The 26,427-nt window shown below is 37.5% G+C and overlaps 1 protein-coding gene across 1 annotated transcript in view; it reads left to right on the top strand.

Moving 5' to 3' along the window:
- The window catches only part of NCAM2 (neural cell adhesion molecule 2), a 263,454-nt gene that overhangs the window by 2,766 nt on the left and 234,261 nt on the right, over window positions 1-26,427 (top strand). Inside the window, exons 3-4 of the mRNA XM_069589008.1 lie at window positions 427-570; window positions 12,353-12,490. Coding sequence (XP_069445109.1) covers window positions 427-570; window positions 12,353-12,490 — 282 coding nt within the window. The remainder of the gene's footprint in view (window positions 1-426; window positions 571-12,352; window positions 12,491-26,427) is intronic.

Raw genomic sequence — 26,427 nt, 5'->3', positions numbered from 1 at the left:
AGGGAGGTGGGAGGGGGGTTCATGTTTGGGAACGCATGTAAGAATTAAAGATTTTAAAATTAAAAAAATAAAAAAAATTATATGCAAAAAATAATAATAATAAAAAAGAATACCACTGAACTATGCCCTTAAGAAGGGTTAAGATGGTAAATTTTATGTTGTATATATTTATCATAATAAAATTATTTTAAAAAATTATGAGGTAGACTCCAATTCATACAGGACCTTGTATAGCAATATAAAGACGTTGGACTTTATTCTCAGTGAATTTATCGGGTAGGAGAATCAGATGGTCTGGTAAAATTTTAAATGATCTAAATTTACCTAATTATTTTATTACAGCATCCATAAACAAGGATTCTGAAATATGTTATTGAGGGGAATGAGCAATAATACTTCTTTGGTTTGTTTTACTTTCTTATACAGAAAAACTCACTTTCAGAGAAGTGGTATCTCCTCAAGAGTTCAAACAAGGGGAGAATGCAGAAGTAGTTTGCCGAGTCAGCAGCTCACCCGCACCTGTCGTCAGCTGGTTATATCATAATGAGGAAGTCACCGCTATATCCGACAGTTAGTATTTTGGTAACTCTCTAAGTTATATGTTCTAACAATATTGCAATTTTTTTAAAGAAGACTGAATCTGCTTGAGTAAACATAGCAATTGGATTGACCCTAAGTATCAAACAACTGTTTAGGGAACATGAGAGCTCTAAACTAGGGGTTGGCAAACTATGGCCCTAGGCTCAATTCAACCCCTCTGCTGTTTTATTAAGGTGTTATGGAGGTGCAGCCAAACCCAATCATTACATATGGTCTATGGCTACTTTGGTACAAAGTTGAACAACTGTGACACAGATGGCTTGGCCCACAATAGTTACTTTCTGGAGATGACAGAAAAAGTTTCCTGACCCCTGCTCTAGTCAAGAAAAATTTATATATAAACAGTTCAAGAATGTGAAAGTGATAGTCACTCAGTTGTGTCCAACTCTTTGTGACCCATGGACTGTAGTCTGCCAGGCTTCTTCATCCATGGAATTCTCCAGGCAAGAATACTAGATAGTGGGTTGCCATTCCCTGAGTGAGGATCTTCCTCAATCGAACAGGGATCTCCTGCATTGCAGGCAGATTCCTTTCCATCTGAGCACCAGGAAAGCCCAAGTTCAAAGATACTGAATAAATAAAGGAATCTATCCTGATCTATTAAAATTATACATTTTATAATTCAGATTTGATCCCACAGGCTAATTATATGTAAGCTGAAAATATATCTAAATGGGTCCTATTAGTTTTTCTGGCACTGTTCTTTCAAAGACACCTACATATTCTAAATATTATGGTAAGATACATGTGGATAATTGTAAGAAAAGTACATTCATTCCAATTGTCTTCATGATTATGATTCAGACTGAGCTAAAATTCCAGAATAATATGACATCTGGAATTGAATGCATAATTTGCTTACATTATGCTATTTTACCATTGTGAATTGGGAGTATTTTCAATTTAGAATATTTTTCATTGCACCTGCATTGCAGAGAGGTACAAAATAATTGAATCTTTTAAAATATTCAGTACTTTCTATCTTGGATGTCTTTGTTTTATGATTCTAAGAAATGAAACTTCTATAGCATAAAGGAGAGAAAGTAGATAGTTTCTGGTTTTGAATATGTACAGAGAATATTTCATGATTACTACTGTCAATTTATTTTTTAATTTTAGAGAATTTTTCTGGGTGTGCCGTTTTCACTGTTTGTTAGTTACTGACTAAAACTTTTTTCTATTGTCATAAGTCAATTAGACATATGTTTATTTTCAGATAACTGCTTTCAGTTCAGTTCAGTTCAGTTCAGTTCAGTGGCTCAGTCGTGTCCGACTCTTTGCGACCCCATGAATTGCAGCACGCCAGGCCTCCCTGTCCACCACCAACTCCCGGAGGTCACGCAGACTCGCGTCCCTCGAGTCAGTGATGCCATCCAGCCATCTCATCCTCGGTCGTCCCCTTCTCCTCCTGCTCCCAATCCCTCCCAGCATCAAAATCTTTTCCAATGAGTCAACTCTTTGTATGAGGTGGCCAAAGTACTGGAGTTTCAGCTTTAGCATCATTCCTTCCAAAGAAATGCCAGTGTTGATCTCCTTCAGAATGGACTGGTTGGATCTCCTTGCAGTCCAAGGGACTCTCAAGAGTCTTCTCCAATACCACAGTTCAAAAGCATCAATTCTTCGGTGCTCAGCCTTCTTCACAGTCCAACTCTGAACATCCATACATGACCACAGGAAAAACCATAGCCATGACTAAGCGGACCTTAGTCGACAAAGTAATGTCTCTGATTTTGAATATGCTATCTAGGTTGGTCATAACTTTTCTTCCAAGGAGTAAGTGTCTTTTAATTTCATGGCTGCAGTCACCATCCGCAGTGATTTTGGAGCCCCCCGAAATAAAATCTGACACTGTTTCCACTGTTTCTCCATCTATTTCCCATGAAGTGATGGGACCAGATGCCATGATCTTCGTTTTCTGAATGTTGAGCTTTAAGCCAACTTTTTCACTCTCCTCTTGAACTTTCATCAAGAGGCTTTTTAGTTCCTCTTCACTTTCTGCCATTAGGGTGGTGTCATCTGCATATCTGAGGATATTGATATTTCTCCCAGCAATCTTGATTCCAGCTTGCAATTCCCCCAGTCCAGCATTTCTCATGATGTACTCTGCATAGAAGTTAAATAAGCAGGGTGACAATATACAGCCTTGACGCACTCCTTTTCCTATTTGGAACCGGTCTGTTGTTCCGTGTCCAGTTCTAACTGTTGCTTCCTGACCTGCATACAGATTTCTCAAGAGGCAGGTCAGCTGGTCTGGTATTCCCATCTCTTTCAGAATTTTCCACAGTTTCTTGTGATCCACACAGTCAAAGGCTTTGGCATAGTCAATAAAGCAGAAATAGATGTTTTTCTGGAACTCTCTTGCCTTTTCCATGATCCAGCGGATGTTGGCAATTTGATCTCTGGTTCCTCTGCCTTTTCTAAAACCAGCTTGAACATCAGGAAGTTCACAGTTCACGTATTGCTGAAGCCTAGCTTGGAGAATTTTCAGCATTAATTTACTAGCATGTGAGATGAGTGCAATTGTGTGGTAGTTTGAGCATTCTTTGGCATTGCCTTTCTTTGGGATTGGAATGAAAACTGACCTTTTGCAGTCCTGTGGCCACTGCTGAGTTTTCCAAATTTGCTGGCATATTGAGTGCAGCACTTTCACAGCATCATCTTTCAGGATTTGAAACAGCTCAACTGGAATTCCATCACCTCCACTAGCTTTGTTCATAGTGATGCTTTCTAAGGCCCACTTGACTTCACATTCCAAGATGTCTGGCAAAGCAGACACCATCGTGATCACACCATCGTGATTATTTGGGTCATGAAGATCCTTTTTGTACAGTTCTTCTGTGTATTCTTGCCGTCTCTTCTTAATATCTTCTGCTTCTGTTAGGTCCATACCATTTCTGTCCTTTATCAAGCCCATCTTTGCATGAAATGTTTCCTTGATATCTCTAATTTTCTTGAAGAAATCTCTAGTCTTTCCCATACTGTTGTTTTCCTCTATTTCTTTGCATTGATTGCTGAAGAAGGCTTTCTTATCCCTTACTGTTATTCTTTGGAACTCTGCATTCAGATGTTTATATCTTTCCTTTTCTCTTTGGCTTTTCACTTCTCTTCTTTTCACAGCTATTTGTAAGGCTTCCCCACACAGCCATTTTGCTTTTTTGCCTTTCTTTTCCATGGAGATGGTCTTGATCCCTGTCTCCTGTACAATGTCACTAACCTAATTCCAAAGTTCATCAGGCACTCTATCTATCAGATCTTCCCTTAAATCTATTTCTCACTTCCACTGTATAATCATAAGGGATTTGATTTAGGTCATACTTGAATGGTCTAGCGGTTTTCCCTGCTTTCTTCAATTTCAGTCTGAATTTGGTAATAAGGAGTTCATGATCTGAGCCACAGTCAGCTCCTGGTCTTGTTTTTGTTGACTGTATAGAGCTTCTTCATCTTTGGCTGCAGAGAATATAATCAATCTGATTTCAGTGTTGACCATCTGGTGATGTCCATGTGTAGAGTCTTCTCTTTTGTTGTTGGAAGAGGGTGTTTGCTATGACCACTGCATTATCTTGACAAAACTCTATTAGTCTTTGCCCTGCTTCATTCCACATTCCAAGACCAAATTTGCCTGTTACTCCATGTGTTTCTTGACCTCCTACTTTTGCATTCCTGTCCCCTATAATGAAAAGGACATCTTCTGTGTGTGTTAGTTATACAAGGTCTTGTAGGTCTTCATAGAACCATTCAACTTCAGCTTCTTCAGTGTTACTGGTTGGGGCATAGACTTGGATAACTGTGATATTGAATGGTTTGCCTTGGAAACGAACAGAGATCATTCTGTCGTTTTTGAGATTGCATCCAAGTACTGCATTTTGGACTCCTTTGTTGACCATGATGGCTACTCCATTTCTTCTGAGGGATTCCTGCCTGCAGTAGTAGATATAATGGTCATCTGAGTTAAATTCACCCATTCCAGTCCATTTTAGTTCACTGATTCCTAGAATGTTGACGTTCACTCTTGCCATGTCCTGTTTGACCGCTTCCACTTTGCTTCCAGGTTCCTATGCAATATTGCTCTTTACAGTATCGGACCTTGCTTCTATCGCCAGTCACATCCACAGCTGGGTATTGTTTTTGCTTTGGCTCTATCCCTTCATTCTTTCTGGGTTTATTTCTCCACTGACCTCCAGTAGCATACTGGGCACCTACTGACCTGGGGAGTATCTCTTTCAGTATCCTATCATTTTGCCTTTTCATACTGTTCATGCAATTCTCAAGGCAAGAACACTGAAGTGGTTTGCCGTTCCCTTCTCCAGTGGACCACATTCTATCAGACTTCTCCACCATGACCCGCCTGTCTTGGGTTGCCCCTCGGACATGGCTTAGTCTCATTGAGTTAGACAAGGCTGTGGTCCTAGTGTGATTAGATTGACTAGTTTTCTGTGAGTATGGTTTCAGTGTGCCTGCTCTCTGATGCCCTCTTGCAACACCTACCATTTTATTTGGGTTTCTCTTTTTTGGCCATGGGGTATCCCCTCACAGCTGCTCCAGCAAAGCACAGCCACCGCTCCTTACCTTGGATGAGGGGCACCTCCTCCCACCGCCCTTCCTGACCTTCGGCGTGGGATGGCTCCTCTAGACCCTCCCACGCCCTGCAGTCACCACTCCTTGGGCATGGGGTTGCTCCTCCCGGTCGCCTCCCTGACCTTGGGCACTGCCTCGGACTAAGGGTGGCTCCTCCTGGCCGCTCTCCCTGGCCTAGGGCGTGAGGTATCTCCCCCTGGCCATCACCCCTGACCTCAGACTGCTTTAGATTTTACTAATGAAATTGCATGAGTAAACTCTATATTTACTGCTTTTTTTCCCTCAATAATAAAGAAAGCAATACTTTTATAGCAGTTAAATGACATTGTCTAAACATTTTCAGATTAGTTAATCTTAGGCTTCAAGTAGACATATTTATATGGTACATTTTAATTATAAAAGGTTTTGAAAATGAGTTTTTTTTTTTTTTAATACACATAAGGGAAAAGCCTCAAAGCAAAGATTGGTGGTCAAGTATACTACGGATGGAGGGCTGATGCCTCTATGCTATGCTTATACATTTTCCCAGTACCCCATGGTGAAATGATGTGAGGCTGGAATTCCATCATGGCTCCACACTTTCCTTGGCTTTTGAACTGTGGTGTTGGAGAAGACTCTTGAGAGTCCCTTGGACTGCAAGGAGATACAGCCAGTCAATCCTAAAGGAGATCACTCCTGACTGTTCATTGGAAGGACTGATGCTGAAGCTGAAATTCCAATACATTGCCAACCTGATGCAAAGAACTGACTCAGTAGAAAAGACCCTGATGCTTGGAAAGATTGAAGGTAGTAGGAAAAAGGGATGACAGAGGATGAGATGGTTGGATGGCATCACTGACATGATGGACATAAGTTTAAATAGGTTCTGGGAGTTGGTGATGGACAGGGAGGCCTGGTGTGCTACAGTCCCTGGGGTCGCAAAGAGCCAGACAGGATTGAGTGACTGAACTGACTGAACTGAAAGCTTTGAACAGCTTTTCTAACTGCTCTCTACATAATTCATATTCTTGATAAATTATTATATCCTTTTTTAATTTAAATAAATTTAAATTAAAACATTTTTGAAATATTTTTTAATTGGAGGGTAATTGCTTTACACTGTTATGTTGGTTTCTGCCTTACACACAATGTGAATCAGCCACCATTGTTATTCAGTCATTAAGTCATGTCTGATTCTTTGTACCCCATGGACTGCAGCATGACAGACTTTCCTGTCCTTCACTCTCTCCCAGAGTTTGCTAAATCTCATGTCCATTGCGTTGGTAATGCCATGCAACCATCTCATCCTCTGTTGTCCCCTTCTCGTGCCTTCAGTCTTTCCCAACATCAGGGTCTTTTCCAGTGAGTTGGCTCTTTGCATCAGGTGGCCAAAGTATTGGAGCTTCAGCTTTAGCATCAGTCCTTCTAATAAATACTCAGGGTTGATTTCCTGTAGGATTGACTCGTTGGATCTCCTTGCTGTCCAAGGGACTCTCAAGAGTCTTGTCCAGCATCGCACTTAGAAAGCATCAATTCGTTGGTGCCCAACCTTCTCTATGGTCCATAAGTATATATATATATATATATATATATGTATGTGTATATATATATATATATATATATATATATATATATGTATGTATATGTATACACACACATATATATCTCCCCTATTAAATGCATTTTGAACAATGTTTACAATTTTAAATAAAACATACATGTAAATATTTGTTAAGTGAATGAAGAAATATTTAACTTTATATCAGTAAATATATTTAACTCAGTAATATTATTTAACTCAGTAAATAATGTCTATTTTTCTTGTTCCTTCTCATTGATTTGCTATATCTTGGGAATGAGTTAAACATAGAAACTTAACACTGAGTTTCATGGAAAGTAATGTAGAATTTTTTTTTAGAGTTATAAAATTTGGTATTACTTTGGGATGAAAGGATGTAGGGGAATGGTGAAGATGGACACACTTTTCTAATCTTTTAATATTTAAGAAACTTGCCACATATTTCATTATTGAACAATTTTTACATTTATAGTGAATTTATAAGAAGTAATATTCTTCAGATTTTTATATATGTGTGATTCTTTTAACAAAACCAATGAAATAAATTTAGGTTTATAATCATGTATGGAACATATATGAGGATTTAGAATAATGCAATATGTCCAGATAACTTTCTGAAGCCTTAACATGCCACAGGAGTAAAGTGTAAATGCTCCATATGAAACAATGAAGGTTTGGAAATGTTGATTTATTAACCATGCTTTTGATAGCAGCCTTTTGACAAATATGCAGAAGTAATACTCCCACAGACTACTTGAAGTGAAGGTGTTCCATGTTGTTTGTTGAAAGAAATCCATATGCTAGAAAATCCAAGCATTTAGGTTTTAAAGTGATAGTGTCACATTTTTTAGAAAGTTGAATATCTTGACTTTTAGTGTCAATCCTGATGGAAGAGTATGCTGTCAGAGCTGCCCATTCAATCTTAGCCATTCCGAAAGCTATCTCTGAAACTTCCTATATGCTTTGAACATTTTCTAATAAAATACCATTTTTGCATCAAAAGCCATGGATAAAATCACCTTGCTCAGAAAAAAAATATGAAATCTACTCCCAGTATATTAATAAAAAGTCATCCAACAGTAATTTTCCACCTATTATGTTTCATCTTTTGTCCTAAGTGATGGTGATTCATAGTTAAAAAGATGAACTAGTCTAGTGCCCTTAATATGTTAGTGCTCTTATAAAAGTATCAGTGGATAAATTGTGAAAACAAGATTGTTGAAGTATATGATAAGGAAAGTGTGGTGATAGAGGATAAGGAAAGAGCACTTGAATCAGTTAGGGCAGAGGGAAGTATTCAAAATGCCTGCTGACAGTAAAAAGCAACCTTTAAAGATGAAAAGGTATTAAACAACTAAAGACTGGTGGGGACTTTTCAAATGGAGAGAACACCATATGCAGTAGCTCAGAGGTGAAAGCATGAGTGGCATGTTCCAGAACTGAATTAAGTTCATTATAACTAAACTACAAATAAGTGCAACGAGAATACTTATAATAGATAAATACAACTAGGATTTGTAAGTAAAGACTAATAGGAAAGAAATCTGGAAGAGAAGTTTGAGCCATTTCAACATGGCCTTGACATCTCTATTGAGGCTTTTAGAATTTATAAAAAGGTGACATCACTAGAGGGTTTTAATTAAGACAGTGACATGAGCTAATATGTATTGAGAAGGACATTTAGTGCTTCAGTGAGGAAAATGGATGAGAATCAAGGCAAAGCTTCAAGCAATGAGAGTTGTTCAAATCTGAATGAAATAATTGCTGAGGGAAAAGGAAATTTTAGACTAAGGAGTGGAAAAGGGAGAAGTGATAGGGTATGGATTTAATTGGGTATGCAGATTGAGGGTACTGGGGAAATCAAAGATGATTCAAAGAATTTGCCTTGGGCATCTAGCTCAATGTAAAAATCTCTAAAGACAGAGATGGGGAGTAATTTTAGGTAGAGATACCCAAATTTTTCACATACTGAAACTGAATTATTTACATTTCTTCTAAGTGTATATATCTAGATGACTCAAACAATTCTGGAATCACAGGAATCATCTGGTCTGAAGAAAAACTGTGAATCATCAAAATATTGATTGAAGGCATAAATGTAGATGTGGCAAACCATTCAGTTGCTGTAGAATGAGAAGAAAAGGGGACTTATAAAATAACCTGCTTAAAGAAACATCAAGCAGAGACCTTATTGAATATTATGATTTCCTTTATTTCCTTTCTGCAATAATGAATGTTTGGAAGTCTGTAAATGAAACAAATAGATCGTCTTTAATAGTTAAATACTCCCGATATCCAGTTACACATGAATGACTCAAGTAGTGCTTTCTTCAAACGTCTTTTGTTCAGTGCAGTTCAGTCACTCAGTCGTGTCTGACTCTTTATGACCACATGGACTGCAGCATGCCAGGCTTCCCATTCCATCACTAAATGGAGCTTTCTCAGACTCACGCCCATCTAGTAGATAATGTCATCCAACCATCTCATCCTCTGCCATCCCTTCCTCCTCCTGCCATCAATCTTTCCCAGCATCAGGCTCTCTTCTAATGAGTAGGCTCTTTACATCAGATGGTCATAGTATTGGAGCTTTAGCTTCATCATCAGTCCTTCCAATGAATAGTCAGGACTGATTTCCTTTAGGATTGAATGGTCTGATCTCCTTGCAGTCCAGGGGACTCTCAAAGAGTCTTCTCCAACTCTACAGTTCAAAAGCATCAATTCTGTGGCACTCAGCTTTCTTTATGGTCCAACTCTTACATCCATACATAACTACTGGAGAAACCATAGCTTTGACTAGATGGACCTTTCTTGGCAAAGTAATGGCTCTGCCTTTTACTATGCTGTCTAGGTTGGTCATAGCTTTTCTTCCAAGGAGCAAATGTCTTTTAATTTTATGGCTGCAGTCACCATCTGCAGTGATTTTGGAGCCCAAGAAAATAAAGTGTGACACTGTTTCCATTGTTTCCCCAGCTATGTGGCGTGAAGTGATGGGACCAGATGCCATGATCTTAGTTTTTTGAATGTTGAGTTGTAGACCAGCTTTTTCACTCTCCTCTTTCACTTTAGTTAAGAGGTTCTTTAGTTCCTTGTTGCTTTCTGCCATAAGGGTGGTGTCATTCTGCGTATCAGAGGTTATTAATATTTCTCCCACAATCTTAATTCTAGCTTGTGCTTCATCCAGCTCAGCATTTTGCTTGATATACTCTCATGTAAGTTAAATAAGCAGGGTGACAGTATACAGCCTTGACATACTCCTTTCCCTATTTGGAACCAGTCCATTGTTCCATGCCTGGTTCTAACTGTTGCTTAACTGGCATACAGATTTTATGGAGCCAGGTAAGGTGGTCTGGTATTCCCATCTCTTTAAGAATTTTCCATAGTTTATTGTGATCCACACAGTCAAAGCCTTTAGCCTAGTCAGTGAAGCAGAAGTAGATGTTTTTCTGAAATTCTCTTCCTTTTCCTATGATCCAGCAGATGATGGCAATTTGATCTCTTGTCCCTCTCCCTTTTCTAAATCCAGCTTGAACATCTGGGAGTTCACAGTTCACATACTGTTGAAGCCTCTCTTTGAGAATTTTGAGCTTTACTTTGCTAGCGTGTGAGATGAGTGCAGTTGTGTGGTAGTTTGAGCATTCTTTGTCATTGCCTTTCTTTGGGATTGAAATGAAAACTGACCTTTTCCAGTCCTGTGGCCACTGCTGACTTTTCCAAATTTGCTGATATGTTGAGTGCAGCACTTTCACAACATCATCTTTTAGGATATGAAATAGCTCAACTGGAATTCCATCATCTCCACTAGCTTTGTTCATAGTGATACTTCCTAAGGCCCGCTTGACTTCACATTCCAGGATGTCTGGCTCAAGGTGAGTGATCAAACCATTGTGGTTGTCTGGGTCATTAACATCTATTTTGTATAGGTCTCATTCTAATTTCCAGCAACACACTTGAATATAATATTTTTTAAATTTTCTTTGGAATGTCATGAAGTTTTAGAAGTTCTGAGTTCCTCAAGTCCTTACTATAAGTCGTATTTCCTGCTGATTGCCTTTCTCTCCAGTCTCTTCTTTGGTGAGAAAATTTCCCAGGAAAAAGCATCAGTATAAACGTTTTTGTATGTCATTTCAAGGTCAAACAAAAGATGAAATAGATATTTTGGAAAAGTTTAAACCTTCTGAGCTGAAAATTATGTATATGTAGCTTAATAATTGGTATTTTGTCTCTGAGGCAGCTTCAGAATCTCCAAATTTTCATTCCTTATTACCTGTCTTTTAGACAATCAATTACCACATTCTTACCTGTTTTAATATAGTCTAATAATTTCCTTATTTGTATTTAAATCCCAAACTTCTACTATGACTTAAGGAATTGCTATGAAAAATGAACCCCAAATATGAATTGTTTCGTATCACAGCAGTTCTTACTCGTGTGAAATCCAATGGGTTGTAGGATGAGAGACAAGCATTGTACCCATTGCATTCATTCAGTGATCCAGGTTGAGGGATGCTGGGAAACTGCATTCTCATGTGACTTCTTTGTTTGTCCTAACATTTCTATTAACCCAGAAAATAGGGGAAGAGTAATAAATACTGGAAGAGCCCCCAGAAGTACTCTTTAACAGTAGATATCCATAGGTTGGTATCTTAAAGGTATTTCTGCTTTACCAAAAGGTCCAAGAGGGTCAAGGATGTGTTTCTCTTATCCACCAATGTGCTCAAATACAGTACTTAGCAAACATCATGTCTGATGTTATCTATGGATGAATTAATTACTGAAATTTAAGATTTTGCCTTTATAACATGTTTCAAAATAGAATAGAATAGAATAGAATAATGTTCTCTACTTGATAACAAGGGAAAAGTTCTTAAGACTGCAGCAAAATTATGATGAGTAAAAACTTAAGACTAGGCATTATGGAAAATATGGTCAGGCTGAGATGCTGCTTAGGCTAGCCAGAATACTTCAAGCAATCACCTAATGCATGCCCCGTAACAGCTATTTTTGTACATATGCATGTGCATACCCTCACTCATAAAATGGAATCTTAAGATAAAAGTAATGAAGTCTAATCTATTCCTTCCTAAAATGGATTATCTTGTATTTAGAAAAAAATCTTTCAAATAAATCTGAGATATGATCATTTTATATGTCCTCTACCTGACTTGAATATTATTACATATTTAGCTTCCTCTCAGGATATGTGCAATTATTGGTTTAATTATTGTGTGAGGAAGGATATTCAATCAATTCTCTAACCCATTTCCATCCCCAAGTTGATATATATTTGCAGTCAGAATATCTTCTTGTCTGTAATATCTAATCCCTCAGCTTTGTTATTTTGTGTATCTTATCTGCATTCAGAGTACCAAGGGGAAAATAATAGCTTAACCATTTTATGTGGAAATAAACTCTTGAATGTATTTTCACAAAAAGGTGTAACAAGGCAGTTGTAGAGTGGAAAAATCGAAGTCATGAAATTACATTTTACTTTCAAATTGAAATTTGTTTGTTGATGAAAAGTTGGATAGTGTCAGACAAGTGCCATATTTTAATACTTAGCAATTTAGAGCATGCTGGACTTCTACTGATATCGTTTCCTCCTCTTTGCTTTCTTTCCAGATCGGTTCGCTATGTTAGCCAACAATAATCTGCAGATTCTCAACATCAATAAAAGTGATGAAGGTATATACAGGTGTGAAGGAAGAGTGGAGGCTAGGGGAGAAATTGACTTCCGTGATATCATTGTTATTGTTAATGGTAAGCAGAGAATAATTTGTATGTATTTTATTGTTGCATTTAGCAATGTGTTTATTAAAAGAGCAACACAGCACTTAAGACTGATAAACCTCTGCTATCCCTGGAGGAAGTTGCCTCACCTATAATATAGCATCTGTTGCTGCACTATAGCCTCAAGGGCAAGCATGCATGCTAAGTCACTTCAGTTGTGCCTGACTGTTTGCAACCCTATGGACTGTAGCCCTCCAGTCATCTCTAACCATGAGATTCTCTAGACAAGAGATTCTCTAGACAAGAATACTGGAATAGATTGTGGGTTGGCATGCCCTCCTCTAAGGGATCTTCCCAACCTAGGGATTGAACTCTCGTCTCTTATGTCTCCTTCACTGGCAGGCAGGTTCTTTACCACTAGTGTCACTTGGAAAGCCCCTTAAGGGCAAGATCTGTGACTTAATATTGTTATCCTCTTTTACAAAGAGTCTATAAGGGAGTAGTTGCCTTTTGCTGGTTTTAAAGTTGAAAGAATGTCAAATGAAATATAGTAAAGTGTGATACTAGATTTTGATTCTAAATTACAGGGGTTACATGCTTAAACTAATCCAATTGACAGTATTTACAGGTTTTCCCTAATGTATAAGTAAATGCATTGTTACCCTTTGGGATCTTAATGGACATTAATAACTAAATTTTTGACATCAAGATGACATCTCTTCCTCCAAATTTGGCTTCTTTTTACTACACGGCCTGCTTGCATTAACATACTATTCTGTGAGGCCAGTAATATGTTAATGTTATCCTAATTATCTCCACTTTGAGATTCTAATGGGTCACCAAGGTACACACTGTATTTCTTTAACATCTATAAAATATACACTACTTTTCCTATCATGCTTTCCATAAGAGTGCTGCCCTTTCCAATTATTTTTTTTAATTTTTCTTGAGTGACCGCTATTTGTTTTCTCTGTTCTTAATCTTACAATTTCAACTTTTCTATCTTACCAACCTTCAAATATTTATTATCAGTATTTCCCTTTACTTTCAAGACAAAATCAGAAACATTCTTTATGGTATAGGAAGCTGTGCCTATGCTTCCTATAGGAAGCTGATCATCAGCTACCTTCCCTAATCATTCAGTCTGGGTAACCTGTGCTTTAGCTAAATGGAAATTCTATTAGTAACACTACACAAATGTACTTTGATTTGTTCTGGAACAAATTCAGGTCTTTTAAACTGAGTTAGAAACAACCATAATCACATAATCTATAACCAAAATGTAACTTATTCCTTTTGGAATGGACAAAACTGAGAGACTGAAAAATTAATCAATGTCTTCTTCCTTATCCTATGCCCCTTCCACCATGAGCTATCTCTCCACTTTTTTTTTTTTAAGAGATTTGGAAACAACACCAGGAGTAGATCAAAAAGAGTTATTTGGTTTTTCCTTTCCTGGAGTGAAAGTAGTTTAACCACAGATTTCATGCTGAAAGATAAAAAGAATATTAAATCACTGATTTTTTTCTCTTCTTCTGTAAGTCTGTAATTAATTGATATTTAGGAGACCTAGATTCCCTTCCTGGGTTGGAAAGATCTCCTGGAGAAGGGAATGGCTACCCACTCCAGTATTCTTGCCTGGAGAATTCCATGAACAGAGGGGCCTGGCAGGCTTCAGTCCATGCAGTCACAAAGAGTCAAACACAACTGAGTTACTGGCATTTTCACTTTCAATTTCATGGATAAAATAATGGAACAGACCAAGTAGAAACTAGGGAAGTAGGTAGAAACTGCACATGCTCTAGGGTGAGGCCAAAGTGCCAGGCCTTTCAAGAGAAGATATTCAGAGCCTTTTTTTTAATGTGCAAAATCTATTATTTATTGTGACTACTATAGTCAGTGGAGGTTTTGAGGAAGATTTTAGTGAAGATGAAGAATATGTTTAAATATGTAGATGTGTACTATGTTTGTATCTCTCTATATTAATATATATCTATATTTTCATATTTTTATTTATGAACATTTCTAATACCTTTCTCTCTTTATTATATGCAATCAGCAAAGGTAACTTAAGTGGCTATTTAGTTTCTTAATTAGTTGACTTAACTGTCTACTGTGCTTTGTTTCTGAAAGAATTTAAGGTAGGAAATTTTGTGTTTTTTGTCATGGGCAAGACCTTGTGCTCAGTATATTCTTGTGAAAATGGGGGTTATAACATTAAGACATGTAAATTTTTTTAAAGGACTAAGTTTATAGGAAACACTATATAAATATGTACTATGATTGTATGTTATATATTTGTGTGTATATGCTGAGACTTAGTTGTGTCTGACTCTTTATGACACCACGGACTATAGCCCACCTGACTCCTCTGTCCATGGAGTTATCCCAGCAAAAATACTGGAGTGGGTTGCCCTTTCCTCTTCCAGGGGACCTTCCAGACCCAAGGACTGAACCTACATCTCCTGCAGCTTCTGTGTTGGCAGGTGTTTTTTTTTTTTTTTTTTTTAACCAATAAGCCACCTGGGAAGCCCATGTTATATATGTATGTTTATGTAAATTTCTAGAGTAGGAAATGGAAATCCACATCAGTATTCTTGCCTGGAAAATTCCATGGACAGAGAAGCCTGGCAGGCTACATACAGTCCATGGGGCTGCTAAGAGTTGGACATGTCTGAGAAACTGTGCACATATGTAATATACATATATTTTTATATTAAAACACTATTTTGAGACTCACAATCAAAAGGAAATGTCATCTGGAAGATGTAGCATATTAAGCTTTTATTGTCTATTCTGCTGTTGTAATTTCTTTTAATACATTTACGAATGTTCTATTTCCACATTAAATTATCTGTAATAGTTTTAATGTGATGGCATTTATTTTAAAGGAAGGATTCTTTGGGTACGAGTGGGTCCAGTTAACAAAGTTTGAATCATCAAGTCCATCATGATCTACATTCAAACTAGAATGTTTATTTCTTTATCTACACTTATTAGTCCAGGTCTCGTAAAGATGTAAATACTGGACACAAAAGAATACATGTGTTCTTTTGTGCAGTTCACATCAATCATGTATGTAATGTCCTTTTGTGACTGCATCACACTGACCTTCTCCAAATTAATCACCCTTCTTCCACATCCTACTTTTCTTCTCACATACTAATCTGACCTTCTTTGCTTGAACATCACTTTATCTCCAATTCTTCTTATTAGTCATATTTCCCTGTTATGGCCACAAGCTCCCATATCTTAGAATTACCGGAACCACTGTTTTCCAAAATAAGGGTTCACAAAATCAACCATTGATTTATTTAGCTTCTGGATGATTCAGTTGGACCCTTTCAAGGGAATGCATTGACTAATGCCACGAGATGACTGTGCTTTTCTCTCACATTTTGCCTTTTTATACAGTCAGAAAAATCATTCTTCTCCAGTCATATTGACTCTGCCCTGCTTACCAGCTCCTTTTAAAGCTTGAGCCCTCTCTAAAACTATCCTTTATTATTTATTCATTTTTAATTAATTTATTATTATTTTTTTTTGCTTTACTTTACAATATTGTATTGGTTTTGCCACACATCAGCATGAATCCCCTGGGAGAATGGCATTGAAACATGTATATTATTTACCTGTTATAAAATCCCTTGAAGTTGTTTCAATCAAAACTTTGAAGTTGCATAAATTAGTAATAAAATAAAGATTATTACTAATTTTATTCACATTATCTTATTTTTGTTCAATTATAGTATTTGATGAATTATATACTTTTTCTCTGCAATTTATAATGCATGCCTCTCTCTTATTTGCTACTAATTTTTATCCTTGGTAAAATTATTTTATCCTTGATAAAATTCATTGAGGACCTTTTAGCTCAAAGTATATTGAAGTTCCAACCAAATATTCCAGTCAACAGTTTCTTCACATTCACTGATTTCTTGCCAAGTCCTGGTTCTGGAAGAAGGTCTTCTCTTTGCTCTGATGTTGACTCTTTGCAGATTTTCCCTTGCATTTTTTCCTCTTCCAACACATTAACAATTCAGTTCAGTTCAGTTGCTCAGTCGTGTCTGACTCTTTGCGACCCCATGAATCGCAGCACGCCAGGCCTCCCTGTCCATCACCATCTCCCGGAGTTCACTCAGACTCACGTCCATCGAGTCCGTGATGCCATCCAGCCATCTCATCCTCGGACGTCCCCTTCTCCTCCTGCCCCCAATCCCTCCCAGCATCAGAGTTTCTTCCAATGAGTCAACTCTTCTCATGAGGTGGCCAAAGTACTAGAGTTTCAGCTTTAGCATCATTCCTTCCAAAGAAATCCCAGGGTTGATCTCCTTCAGAATGGACTGGCTGGATATCCTTGCAGTCCAAGGGACTCTCAAGAGTCTTCTCCAACACCACAGTTCAAAAGCATCAATTCTTCAGTGCTCAGCCTTCTTCACAGTCCTACTCTCACATCCACACACGACCACAGGAAAAACCATAGCCTTGGCTAGATGGACCTTAGTCAGCAAAGTAATGTCTCTGCTTTTGAATATGCCATCTAGGTTGGTCATAACTTTTCTTCCAAGGAGCAAGTGTCTTTTAATTTTATGGCTGCAGTCACCATCTGCAGTGATTTTGGAGCACCAAAAAATAAAGTCTGACACTGTTTCCACTGTTTCCGAATCTATTTCCCATGAAGTGATGGGACCAGATGCCATGATCTTCGTTTTCTGAATGTTGAGCTTCAGGCCAACTTTTTCACTCTCCTCCTTCACTTTCATCAAGAGGCCCTTTAGCTCCTCTTCACTTTCTGCCATTAGGGTGGTGTCATCTGCATATCTGAGGTTATTGATATTTCTCCCAGCAATCTTGATTCCAGCTTGTGCTTCTTCCAGTCCAGCGTTTCTCATGATGTACTCTGCATATAAGTTAAATAAGCAGGGTGACAATATATAGCCTTGACGTACTCCTTTTCAGCAACACCAGATATTAAGGATCTTTTTTTTTTCTTAACTCCCTCTATGAATTTTTTACTATATTTTGCAGTGCCTATGTATAGTTTTTCACAAGTATTTATCTCGCCTCCCTTTAAGAGGTTTTACACCACTGCTCATTGCCACATGAAGTGTGATGCTTCCAGTAGAAGGTTTAAGCAGCTAAACCCAACTGATGATGTGACTTTCTCTCGCTATGGGAATACAAGTAAATGTAATATACACTGTACTGAAATCAAGCTTCAAGATGAATCACATGTTACTTCTCTTGGGCTTTCCTCCTGCCATGAAGCTAAGTGAAAGTGAAAGTTGCTCAGTCCTGTCTGACTCTTTGCAACCCCATGGACCACACAGTCCATGGAATTCTCCAGGTCAGAATATTGGAGTAGATAGCCTTTCCTTTTTCCAGGGGATCTTCCCAACCCAGGGATTGAACCCAGGTCTCCCGCATTGTAGGTAGATTCTTTACCAGCTGAGCCACAAGGGAAGCCCTGCAGCTAGCATGACTGTAATAGGGACTTCTTTACCTACAGCATCATGAAGATGTGTGAAGCTGAGTCACAGCTGATCTGCAGGTGCAAACACATACCATAGATCAGAAATAAAGCACATTGTTAAGCCCTGAGATTTTAAAGTCTTCTGTTATCACAGAAAAGCAGACATATGCAATGTCGGTGGCTTTTTCCTCCTTAAGCAATTTAAATACTGTCTGACCTAGATGTACGTCTGAAATTACTTCCCTGAGTACACATCAGACATCTTAGACTCCCCAATGGTGATCATCTCCAATAGATTTTTAAATTAACATATTAATAGATGGGTAATTCAACTGAATATTTTTGACTGTAGTTTCAGTGTTATTTTATATTGTCTTTATATATTTATTCAACATTTAAAGGAGATGTGCTGGCTATATTTTTCATACTTTGTTATGCTTAGAATACTAACAGATCTAATAGAGCAGTATTTCCCTCAAGGCACTTATAAATTTATCTCAAAAATTTAAAATAATCAACTTTCGTAAGGTTCCTTATTATTTATGGAGCTGCTGAATTCAAAAGCATATAATAAGTACATTTTAAAACATTTATTGATTTTTTAATTAAAGGATAATCGGTTTACAGAATTTTGTTGTTTACTGTCAAACCTCAACATGAATTGGCTTTTTCTGTCAAACTTCAGCCATAGTTCTTGCCTGGAGAATCCCAGGGATGGGGGAGCGTGGTGGGCTGCCGTCTATAGGGTGGCACAGAGTCAGACATGACTGAAGCGACTTAGTAGCAGCAGCAGCAGCTGTAGTTATACATATATCCCCTCCTTTTTGAACTTCCCTCCCATCTCCCTCCCCATCCCACCCCTCTAGGTTGATACAGAGCCCCTGTTTGAGTTTCTTGAGCCATACAGCAAATTCCTGTGGGCTATCTATTTTATATATGGTAATGTAAGTTTCCTTGTTGCTCTCTCCACACATCTCACCCTCTCCTCCCCTCTCCCCATGTCTATAAGTCTATTTTCTATGTCTGTTTCTCCACTGCTGCCCTGAAAATAAATTCTTTGGTGCCATTTTTCTAGATTCTGTATATATGCATTAGTATATTATATTTATATTTCTCTTTCTAACTTACTCCACTCTGTATAATAGGCTCTAGGTTCATCCACTTCTTTAGAACTGACTCAAATTCATTCTTTTCTATGACAAACATACCATTGTGCATATGTATGACAACTTTTTTATCCATTCATCTATCTATGGACATCTAGGTTGCTTCTATGTTCTAGCTATTGTAAATAGTGCTGCAAAGAACAATGGAATACATGTGTCTTTTTCAATTTTGGTTACCTCAGGGTATATGCCTACGAGTGGGATTCCTGGATCATATGGTGGTTTTATTCCTAGTTTTTAAAGGAATCTCTATACCGTCTTTCATAGTGGCTGGATCAATTTACATTCCTACAAAAAATACAAGATCATTCCCTTTTCTCCACACCCTCTCCAGCATTTATTGTTTGTAGACTTTTTGATGATGGCCATTCTGACAGCTGTGAGGTGATATCTCATTGCAGTTTTCATTTGCATTTCTCTAATAATGAGTGATATTTAGCATCTTTTCTTGTGTTTGTTAACCATCTGCATGTCTTCTTTGGAGAAATGTCTATTTAGGTCTTTTCCTCACTTTTGATTGAGTTGTATGAGCTCCTTGTATATTTTGGAAATTAATTCTTTGGCAGCTGTTTCATTTACTATTATTTTCTCCCATTCTGTGTGATATCTTTTCACCTTGCTTACAGTTTCCTTTGCTGTGCAAAAGCTTTGAAGTTTAATATGGTCCCACTTGTTTACTTTTGTTTTTATTGCCATTACTCTAGGAGGTGGGTCATAGAGGATCTTACTTTGATTTATGTCATCAAATGCTCTGCCTATGTTTTCCTTTAAGAGTTTTATAGATTCTGGTCTAACATTCAGATCTATAATGCATATCTTTGTGTATGGTGTTAAGAAGTGTCCTAATTTCATTCTTTTACATGTAGCTTTCCAATTTTCCCAGCACCATTTATTTAGGAGGCTGTTTTTCCCGCCATTGTATATCCTTGCCTCTTTTGTCAAAAATAAGATACCCATAGGTGTATGGGTTTATTTTTGGGCTTTCTGTCTTTTTTCTTTGGTCTATATTTCTGTTTTTGTGCCAGTACCATACTGTCTTGATGACTGTAGCTTTGTAGTACAATCTGAAGTCAGGAAGGTTGATTCCTCCAGCTCCATTCTTCTTTCTCAAGACTGCTTTGGCTATTCGGGGTCTTTTGTATTTCCATCTGAATTGTAAAATTTTTTGTTTCACTTCTGTGAAAAATGCCATTGGTAATTTGGTAGGGATCGCATTGAATCTGTAGGTTGCATTTAGTAGTATAGTCATTTTCACAATATTGATTCTTCCTATCCAGAAACATGGGTTATCTCTTCATCTGTTTATGTCATCTTTTATTTCTTTCATCAGTGCCTTATAATTTTCTGTGTACAATTATTTTGTCTCCTTAGATAAGTTTATTGCTAGATATTTAATTCTTTTGTTGCAATGGTGAATGGGATCGATTCCTTGATTTCTCTTTCTGAGTGTTCAGTTCAGTTCAGTTCAGTTCAGTCGCTCAGTCGTGTCCGACTCTTTGCAACCCCAAGAATCATAGCACGCCAGGCCTCCCTGTCCATAATCATCTCCCGGAGTTCACTGACTCACGTCCATCGAGTCCATGATGCCATCCAGCCATCTCATCCTCGGTCGTCCCCTTCTCCTCCTGCTCCCAATCCCTCCCAGCATCAGAGTTTCTTCAATGAGTCAACTCTTCTCATGAGGTGGCCAAAGTACTGGAGTTTCAGCTTTAGCATCATTCCTTCAAAAGAAATCCCAGGGTTGATCTTCAGAATGGACTGGCTGGATCTACTTGCAGTTCAATGGACTCTCAGGAGTCTTCTCCAACACCACAGTTCAAAAGTAACAATTCTTCAGCACTCAGCCTTCTTCATAGTCCAACTCTCACATCCACACATGACCAAAGGAAAAACCATAGCCTTGACTAGACGGACCTTAGTCAGCAAAGTAATGTCTCTGCTTTTGAATATACTATCTAGGTTGGTCATAACTTTTCTTCCAAGGAGCAAGCATCTTTTAATTTTATGGCTGCAGTCACCATCTGCAGTGATTTTGGAACCCCCAAAAATAAAGTCTGACACTGTTTCCACTGTTTCCGAATCTTCCCATGAAGTGATGGGGCCAGATGCCATGATCTTCGTTTTCTGAATGTTGAGCTTTAAGCCAACTTTTTTACTCTCCTCTTTCACTGTCATCAAGAGGCTTTTTAGTTCCTCTTCACTTTCTGCCATTAGGGTGGTGTCATCTGCATATCTGAGGTTATTGATATTTCTCCTGGCAATCTTGATTCCAGCTTGTGTTTCTTCCAGTCCAGCGTTTCTCATGATGTACTCTGCATATAAGTTAAATAAGCAGGGTGACAATATACAGCCTTGACATACTCCTTTTCCTATTTGGAATCAGTCTGTTGTTCCATGTCCAGTTCTAACTGTTGCTTCCTGACCTGCATACAAATTTCTCAAGAGGCAGGTCAGCTGGTCTGGTATTCCCATCTCTCTCAGAATTTTCCACAGTTTACTGTGATCCACACAGTCAAAGGCTTTGGCATAGTCAATAAAGCAGAAATAGATGTTTTTCTGGAACTCTGTTGCTTTTTCGATAATCCAGCAGATGTTGGCAATTTGATCTCTAGTTCCTCTGCCTTTTCTAAAACCAGCTTGAACATCAGGGAGTTCACAGTTCATGTGTTGCTGAAGCCTGGCTTGGAGAATTTAGAGCATTACTTTACTAGCATGTGAGATGAGTGCAATTGTGCGGTAGTTTAAGCATTCTTTTGCATTGCCTTTCTTTGGAATTGGGATGAAAACTGACCTTTTGCAGTCCTGTGGCCACTGCTGAGTTTTCCAAATTTGCTGGCATATTGAGTGCAGTGCTTTCACATCATCATCTTTCAGGATTTGAAACAGCTCAACTGGAATTCCGTCACCTCCACTAGCTTTGTTCGTAGTGATGCTTTCTAAGGCTCACTTGACTTCACATTCCAAGATTTCTGGCTCTGTATTAGTGGTCACTTCATCATGATTATCTAGGTCATGAAGATCTCTTTTGTACAGTTCTTCCATGTATTCTGATTGTTAGTATATAGACATGCAAGTGATTTCTGTGCATTGATTTTGTATCCTGTGACTTTGCTAAATTCACTGATTAGCTCTAGTAATTTTCTGATAGTATCTTTAGGATTTTCTATGTACAGTATCTCGTCATCCGCAAACAGTGAGAGCTTTAATTTTTCTTTTCTGATCTGGATTTATTTTATTTCTTTTTCTTCTCTGATTGCTATAGCTAGGACTTCCAAAACTATGTTGAATAATAGTGATAAAAATGGACACCCTTGTCTTGCTCCTGATCTTAGAGGGAGTGCTTTCAGTTTTCAACATTGAGAATAATGTTTGCTGTAGGTTTATCATATATGGGAGAAGGCAGTGGTTATCGTATATGGGAGAAGGCAGTGGTAACCCACTCCAGTACTCTTGCCTGGAAAATCGCATGGATGGAGGAGCCTGGTAGGCTGCAGTCCATGGGGCTGCTAAGAGTCAGACACTACTGAATGACTTTACTTTCGCTTTTCACTTTCATGCACTGGAGAAGGAAATGGCAACCCACTCCAGTGTTCTTGCCTGGAGAATCCCAGGGATGGGGGAGCCTGGCAGGCTGCCACCTGTGGGGTCGCACAGAGTCAGACATGACTGAAGTGAGTTGGCAGTAGCTGCGGTATCATATATGGCCTTTACTATGTTGAGTTAGGTCCCTTCTATGACCATTTTTCGAAGAGTTTTAATCATAAATAGGTGCTGAATTTTATCAAAGGCTTTTTCTGCATCTATTGAGATTATCATATAGTTTTTATCTTTCAATGTGTTAACATGGTATATCACACTGATTGATTTGTGTTTACTGAAGATTCCTTGCATTCTTTGAACAAACCCAACTTGATCATGGTGTATGAGTTTTTGATGTGTTGCTGAATTGTTTGCTAAAATTTTGTTGAGGATTTTTGCATCTATGTTTGTCGGTGGTATTGGCCTGTAGTTTTCTTTTTTGTGTGTAGTTTTGGTTTTGGTATCAGGCGATGGTGGCCTCATAGAATGAGTTTGAAAGTGTTCCTTTCTCTGCAATTTTATGAAAGAGTTTTAGAAAGATAGGCATTAGCTCTTCTCTAAATGTTTGATAGAATTTTCCTGTGAAGCCATCTGATCCTGAGCTTTAGTTATTTGGGAGATTTTTGATCACAGCATCAATTTCAGTGCTTGCAATTGGGTTGTTCATAATTTCTATTTCTTCCTGGTTCAGGCTTCGAAGACTGAACTTTTCTAAGAATCTGTCCATTTCTTCAGGTTATCCATTTTATTGCCATATAGTTGTTCATAATAATCTCTTATAAGCCTTTGTATTTCTGTGTTGTCTGTTGCAACCTCTCCTTTTTAATTTCTAATTTTCTTGATCTGATTCTTCTCTCTTTTTTCCTTGATGAGTGTGGCTAAAGGTTTGTCAATTTTGTCTTCTCAAAGAATCAGCTTTTCGTTTTATTAATCTTTACTATTGTTTCTTCCATTGCTTTTTCTCTTATTTTTGCTCTGATCTTTATGATTTATTTCCTTCTTCTAATTTTGGGGGGTTTTTGTTTTTCTTTTTCCAGTTGTTTTAGGTGTAAAATTGGGTTGTCTATTATATTTTTCTTGTTTCTTGAGGTAGGCTTGTATTCTGTATACTTCCCTCTTAGAGCTGCTTTTGCTGTATCATATAGGTTTTGAGTTATCATGTTTTAATTGTCATTTGTTTTTTAAAATTTTTTTATTTCCCTTTTGATTTCTTCAGTAACCTGTTGGTTATTTAGAAATATATTGTTTAATTTCCATGTGTTTGTGTTTCTTACAGTTTTTTTCATGTAGTTGATAACTAGTCTCATAGTGTTGCAGTTGGAGAAGATGCTTGATACAATTTCAATTTTCTTACATTTACTGAGGTTTGATTTGTGAGCCATGATATGGTCTGTCCTGGAGAATGTTCTATATGCACTTGAGAAGGTGTGTTCTTCTGCATTGGAATGTCCTGAAGATATCAATGAGAACCATTTCATCTAGTGTATCATTTAAGACTTGTTTTCCTTATTAATTTTCCATTTTGATGATCTGTCCATTGCTGTGAGTGGGGTGAGTCTATTACTATTATTGTGTTACTGTCAATTTCTCTTTTTATGTCTGTTAGTGTTTGTCTTATGTATTGAGGTGCTCCTATGTTGGGTGCATAGATATTTACAATTACTATGTCTTCCTCTTGGATTGATCCTTGATCATTATGTAGTATCCTTCCTTATCTCTTGTAATATTCTTTATTTTAAAATCTATTTTGTCTGATACAAGGATTGATACTCCAGCTTTCTTTTGCTTTCCATTTGAATGGAATATATGTTTCCATCCTCTTACTTTCAGTCTGTATGTGTCTTTAGGTATGAAATGTATTTCTTGTAGACAGTATACATATTTGTCTAGTTTTTGTATCCATTCAGCCAATCTGTGTCTTTTGGTTGGAGCATTTAATCCATTTACATTTAAAGTAATTATTGATATATATGCTCCTATGGCCATTTTCTTAATTGTTCAGGGTTTGATTTTTTAGATCTTTTTCTTCTCTTGTATTTCTTAACAATATGCCCTTTTAACATATGTTGTAAAGCTGGTTTGTTGTTACTGAGTTCTCTTAATTTTTGCCTGTCTGAAAAGCTTTTGATTTCTCCATCAGTTTTGAATGAGATTCTTGCTGGGTACAGTAATCTTGGTTGTAGATTTTCCCCTTTCGGTACTTTAAATATATCCTGCCATTCCCCATGGCCTGCAAAGTTTCTGCTGAAAGATCAGTTGTTAACTGTATGGGATTTCCCTTGTATATTACTTGTTGCTTTTCCCTTGCTGCATTTAATGTTCTTTCTTTGTGTTTAATCTTTGTTTATTTGATTAGTATGTGTCTTGATTTGTTTCTCCTTGGGTTTATCCCGTGTGAGACTCTTTGTGGCTCTTGGACTTGATTGACTATTTCCATTTCCATGTTGGGGAAAATTTCAGGCATAATCTATTCAAAAATTTTCTCATAACATTTCTTTTTCTCTTTCTCTTCTGGACCTCTATAATTCTAATGTTGGAGTGTTTGATATTATCCCAGAGGTCTCTGAGACTATCCTCTGTTCTTTTCATTCCTTTTACTTTACTCTACTTTTCAGAAGTTATTGCCACCATTTTACCTTCCAGCTCACTGATTCGTTCTTCTGCTTCAGATATTCTGTTATTGATTCCTTCTAGAGGTTTTTTTTTTTTTTTTTTTAAATTTCAGTAATTTTGTTGTTTGTCTCTGTATGTTTATTCTTTAATTCTTCTAGGTCTTTGTTAGTTGATTTGTACATTTTCTTCATTCTGTTTTCAACGTTTTTGATCATCTTTACTATCATTATTCTGAATTCTTTTTCAGGTAGTTTGCCTATATCCTCTTCATTTATTTGGACTTCTATATTTCTAGTTTGTTCCTTCAATTGTGCAGTGTTTCTCTGCCTTTTCATTATTTTTTTTAAACTTATTGTGTTTTAGGTTTCCTTTTCTTAGGCTTCAAGGTTGAATTCTTTCTTCTTTTTAGTTTCTACACCCCTAAGGTTGGTGCAGTGGTTTGTGTAAACTTCATATAGGGTGAGATTTATGCTACTTTTGTTTATTTGTTTTTGTTTTGTTTTTCCTCTGATGGGCAAGGCTGAGTGAGGTGGTAATCTTGTCTGTTGATGATTGGGTTTGTATTTTTGTTTTATTTGTTGCTTAGATACAGGGTGCTGCTGGTGGTTAGGTGATGCTGGGTCTTGTATTCCAGTGGTATCCTTTGTGTGAGTTCTCACTATTTGATACTCCCTAGGGCTATTTCTCTGGTAGTCTAGGATCTTGGAGTCAATGTTCCCACTCCAAAGGCTCAGGTCTTGATCTCTGGTCAGGAAGGAAGATTCCACAAGTGGTTTGTTATGGCATTAAGTGAGATTAAAACACGTATCCAAAAACGAGAAGCTAAAGATGAAACCCAGATGAATGGCAGTTACAAAATCAGGCAAATATCAATTAAAATAATGGGATATACACATATACATATACATCCATAAGCAAAACCAACACAGTGCAACAAAAATAAGGTACAATAGGACCCCATGAACAAAGGAAACCAAAAAATATACCTACCAGCTAAGAACAAAACTAACTAAAGCACAAACTGGAAAACAAAACTAAAGCAAAGTGCCAACTGGGGAATAAAGCAATGAAAACAAAAGTAACAAATATGTTGAGAAGAAAGGAAATAAAGAGGAGAAATAATTAATAGATATGCA

This window comes from Ovis canadensis, chromosome 1 (genome assembly GCF_042477335.2).
Source record: "Ovis canadensis isolate MfBH-ARS-UI-01 breed Bighorn chromosome 1, ARS-UI_OviCan_v2, whole genome shotgun sequence".
Taxonomy (NCBI): domain Eukaryota; kingdom Metazoa; phylum Chordata; class Mammalia; order Artiodactyla; family Bovidae; genus Ovis; species Ovis canadensis.
This window is presented reverse-complemented; position numbering and strand designations above follow the sequence as displayed.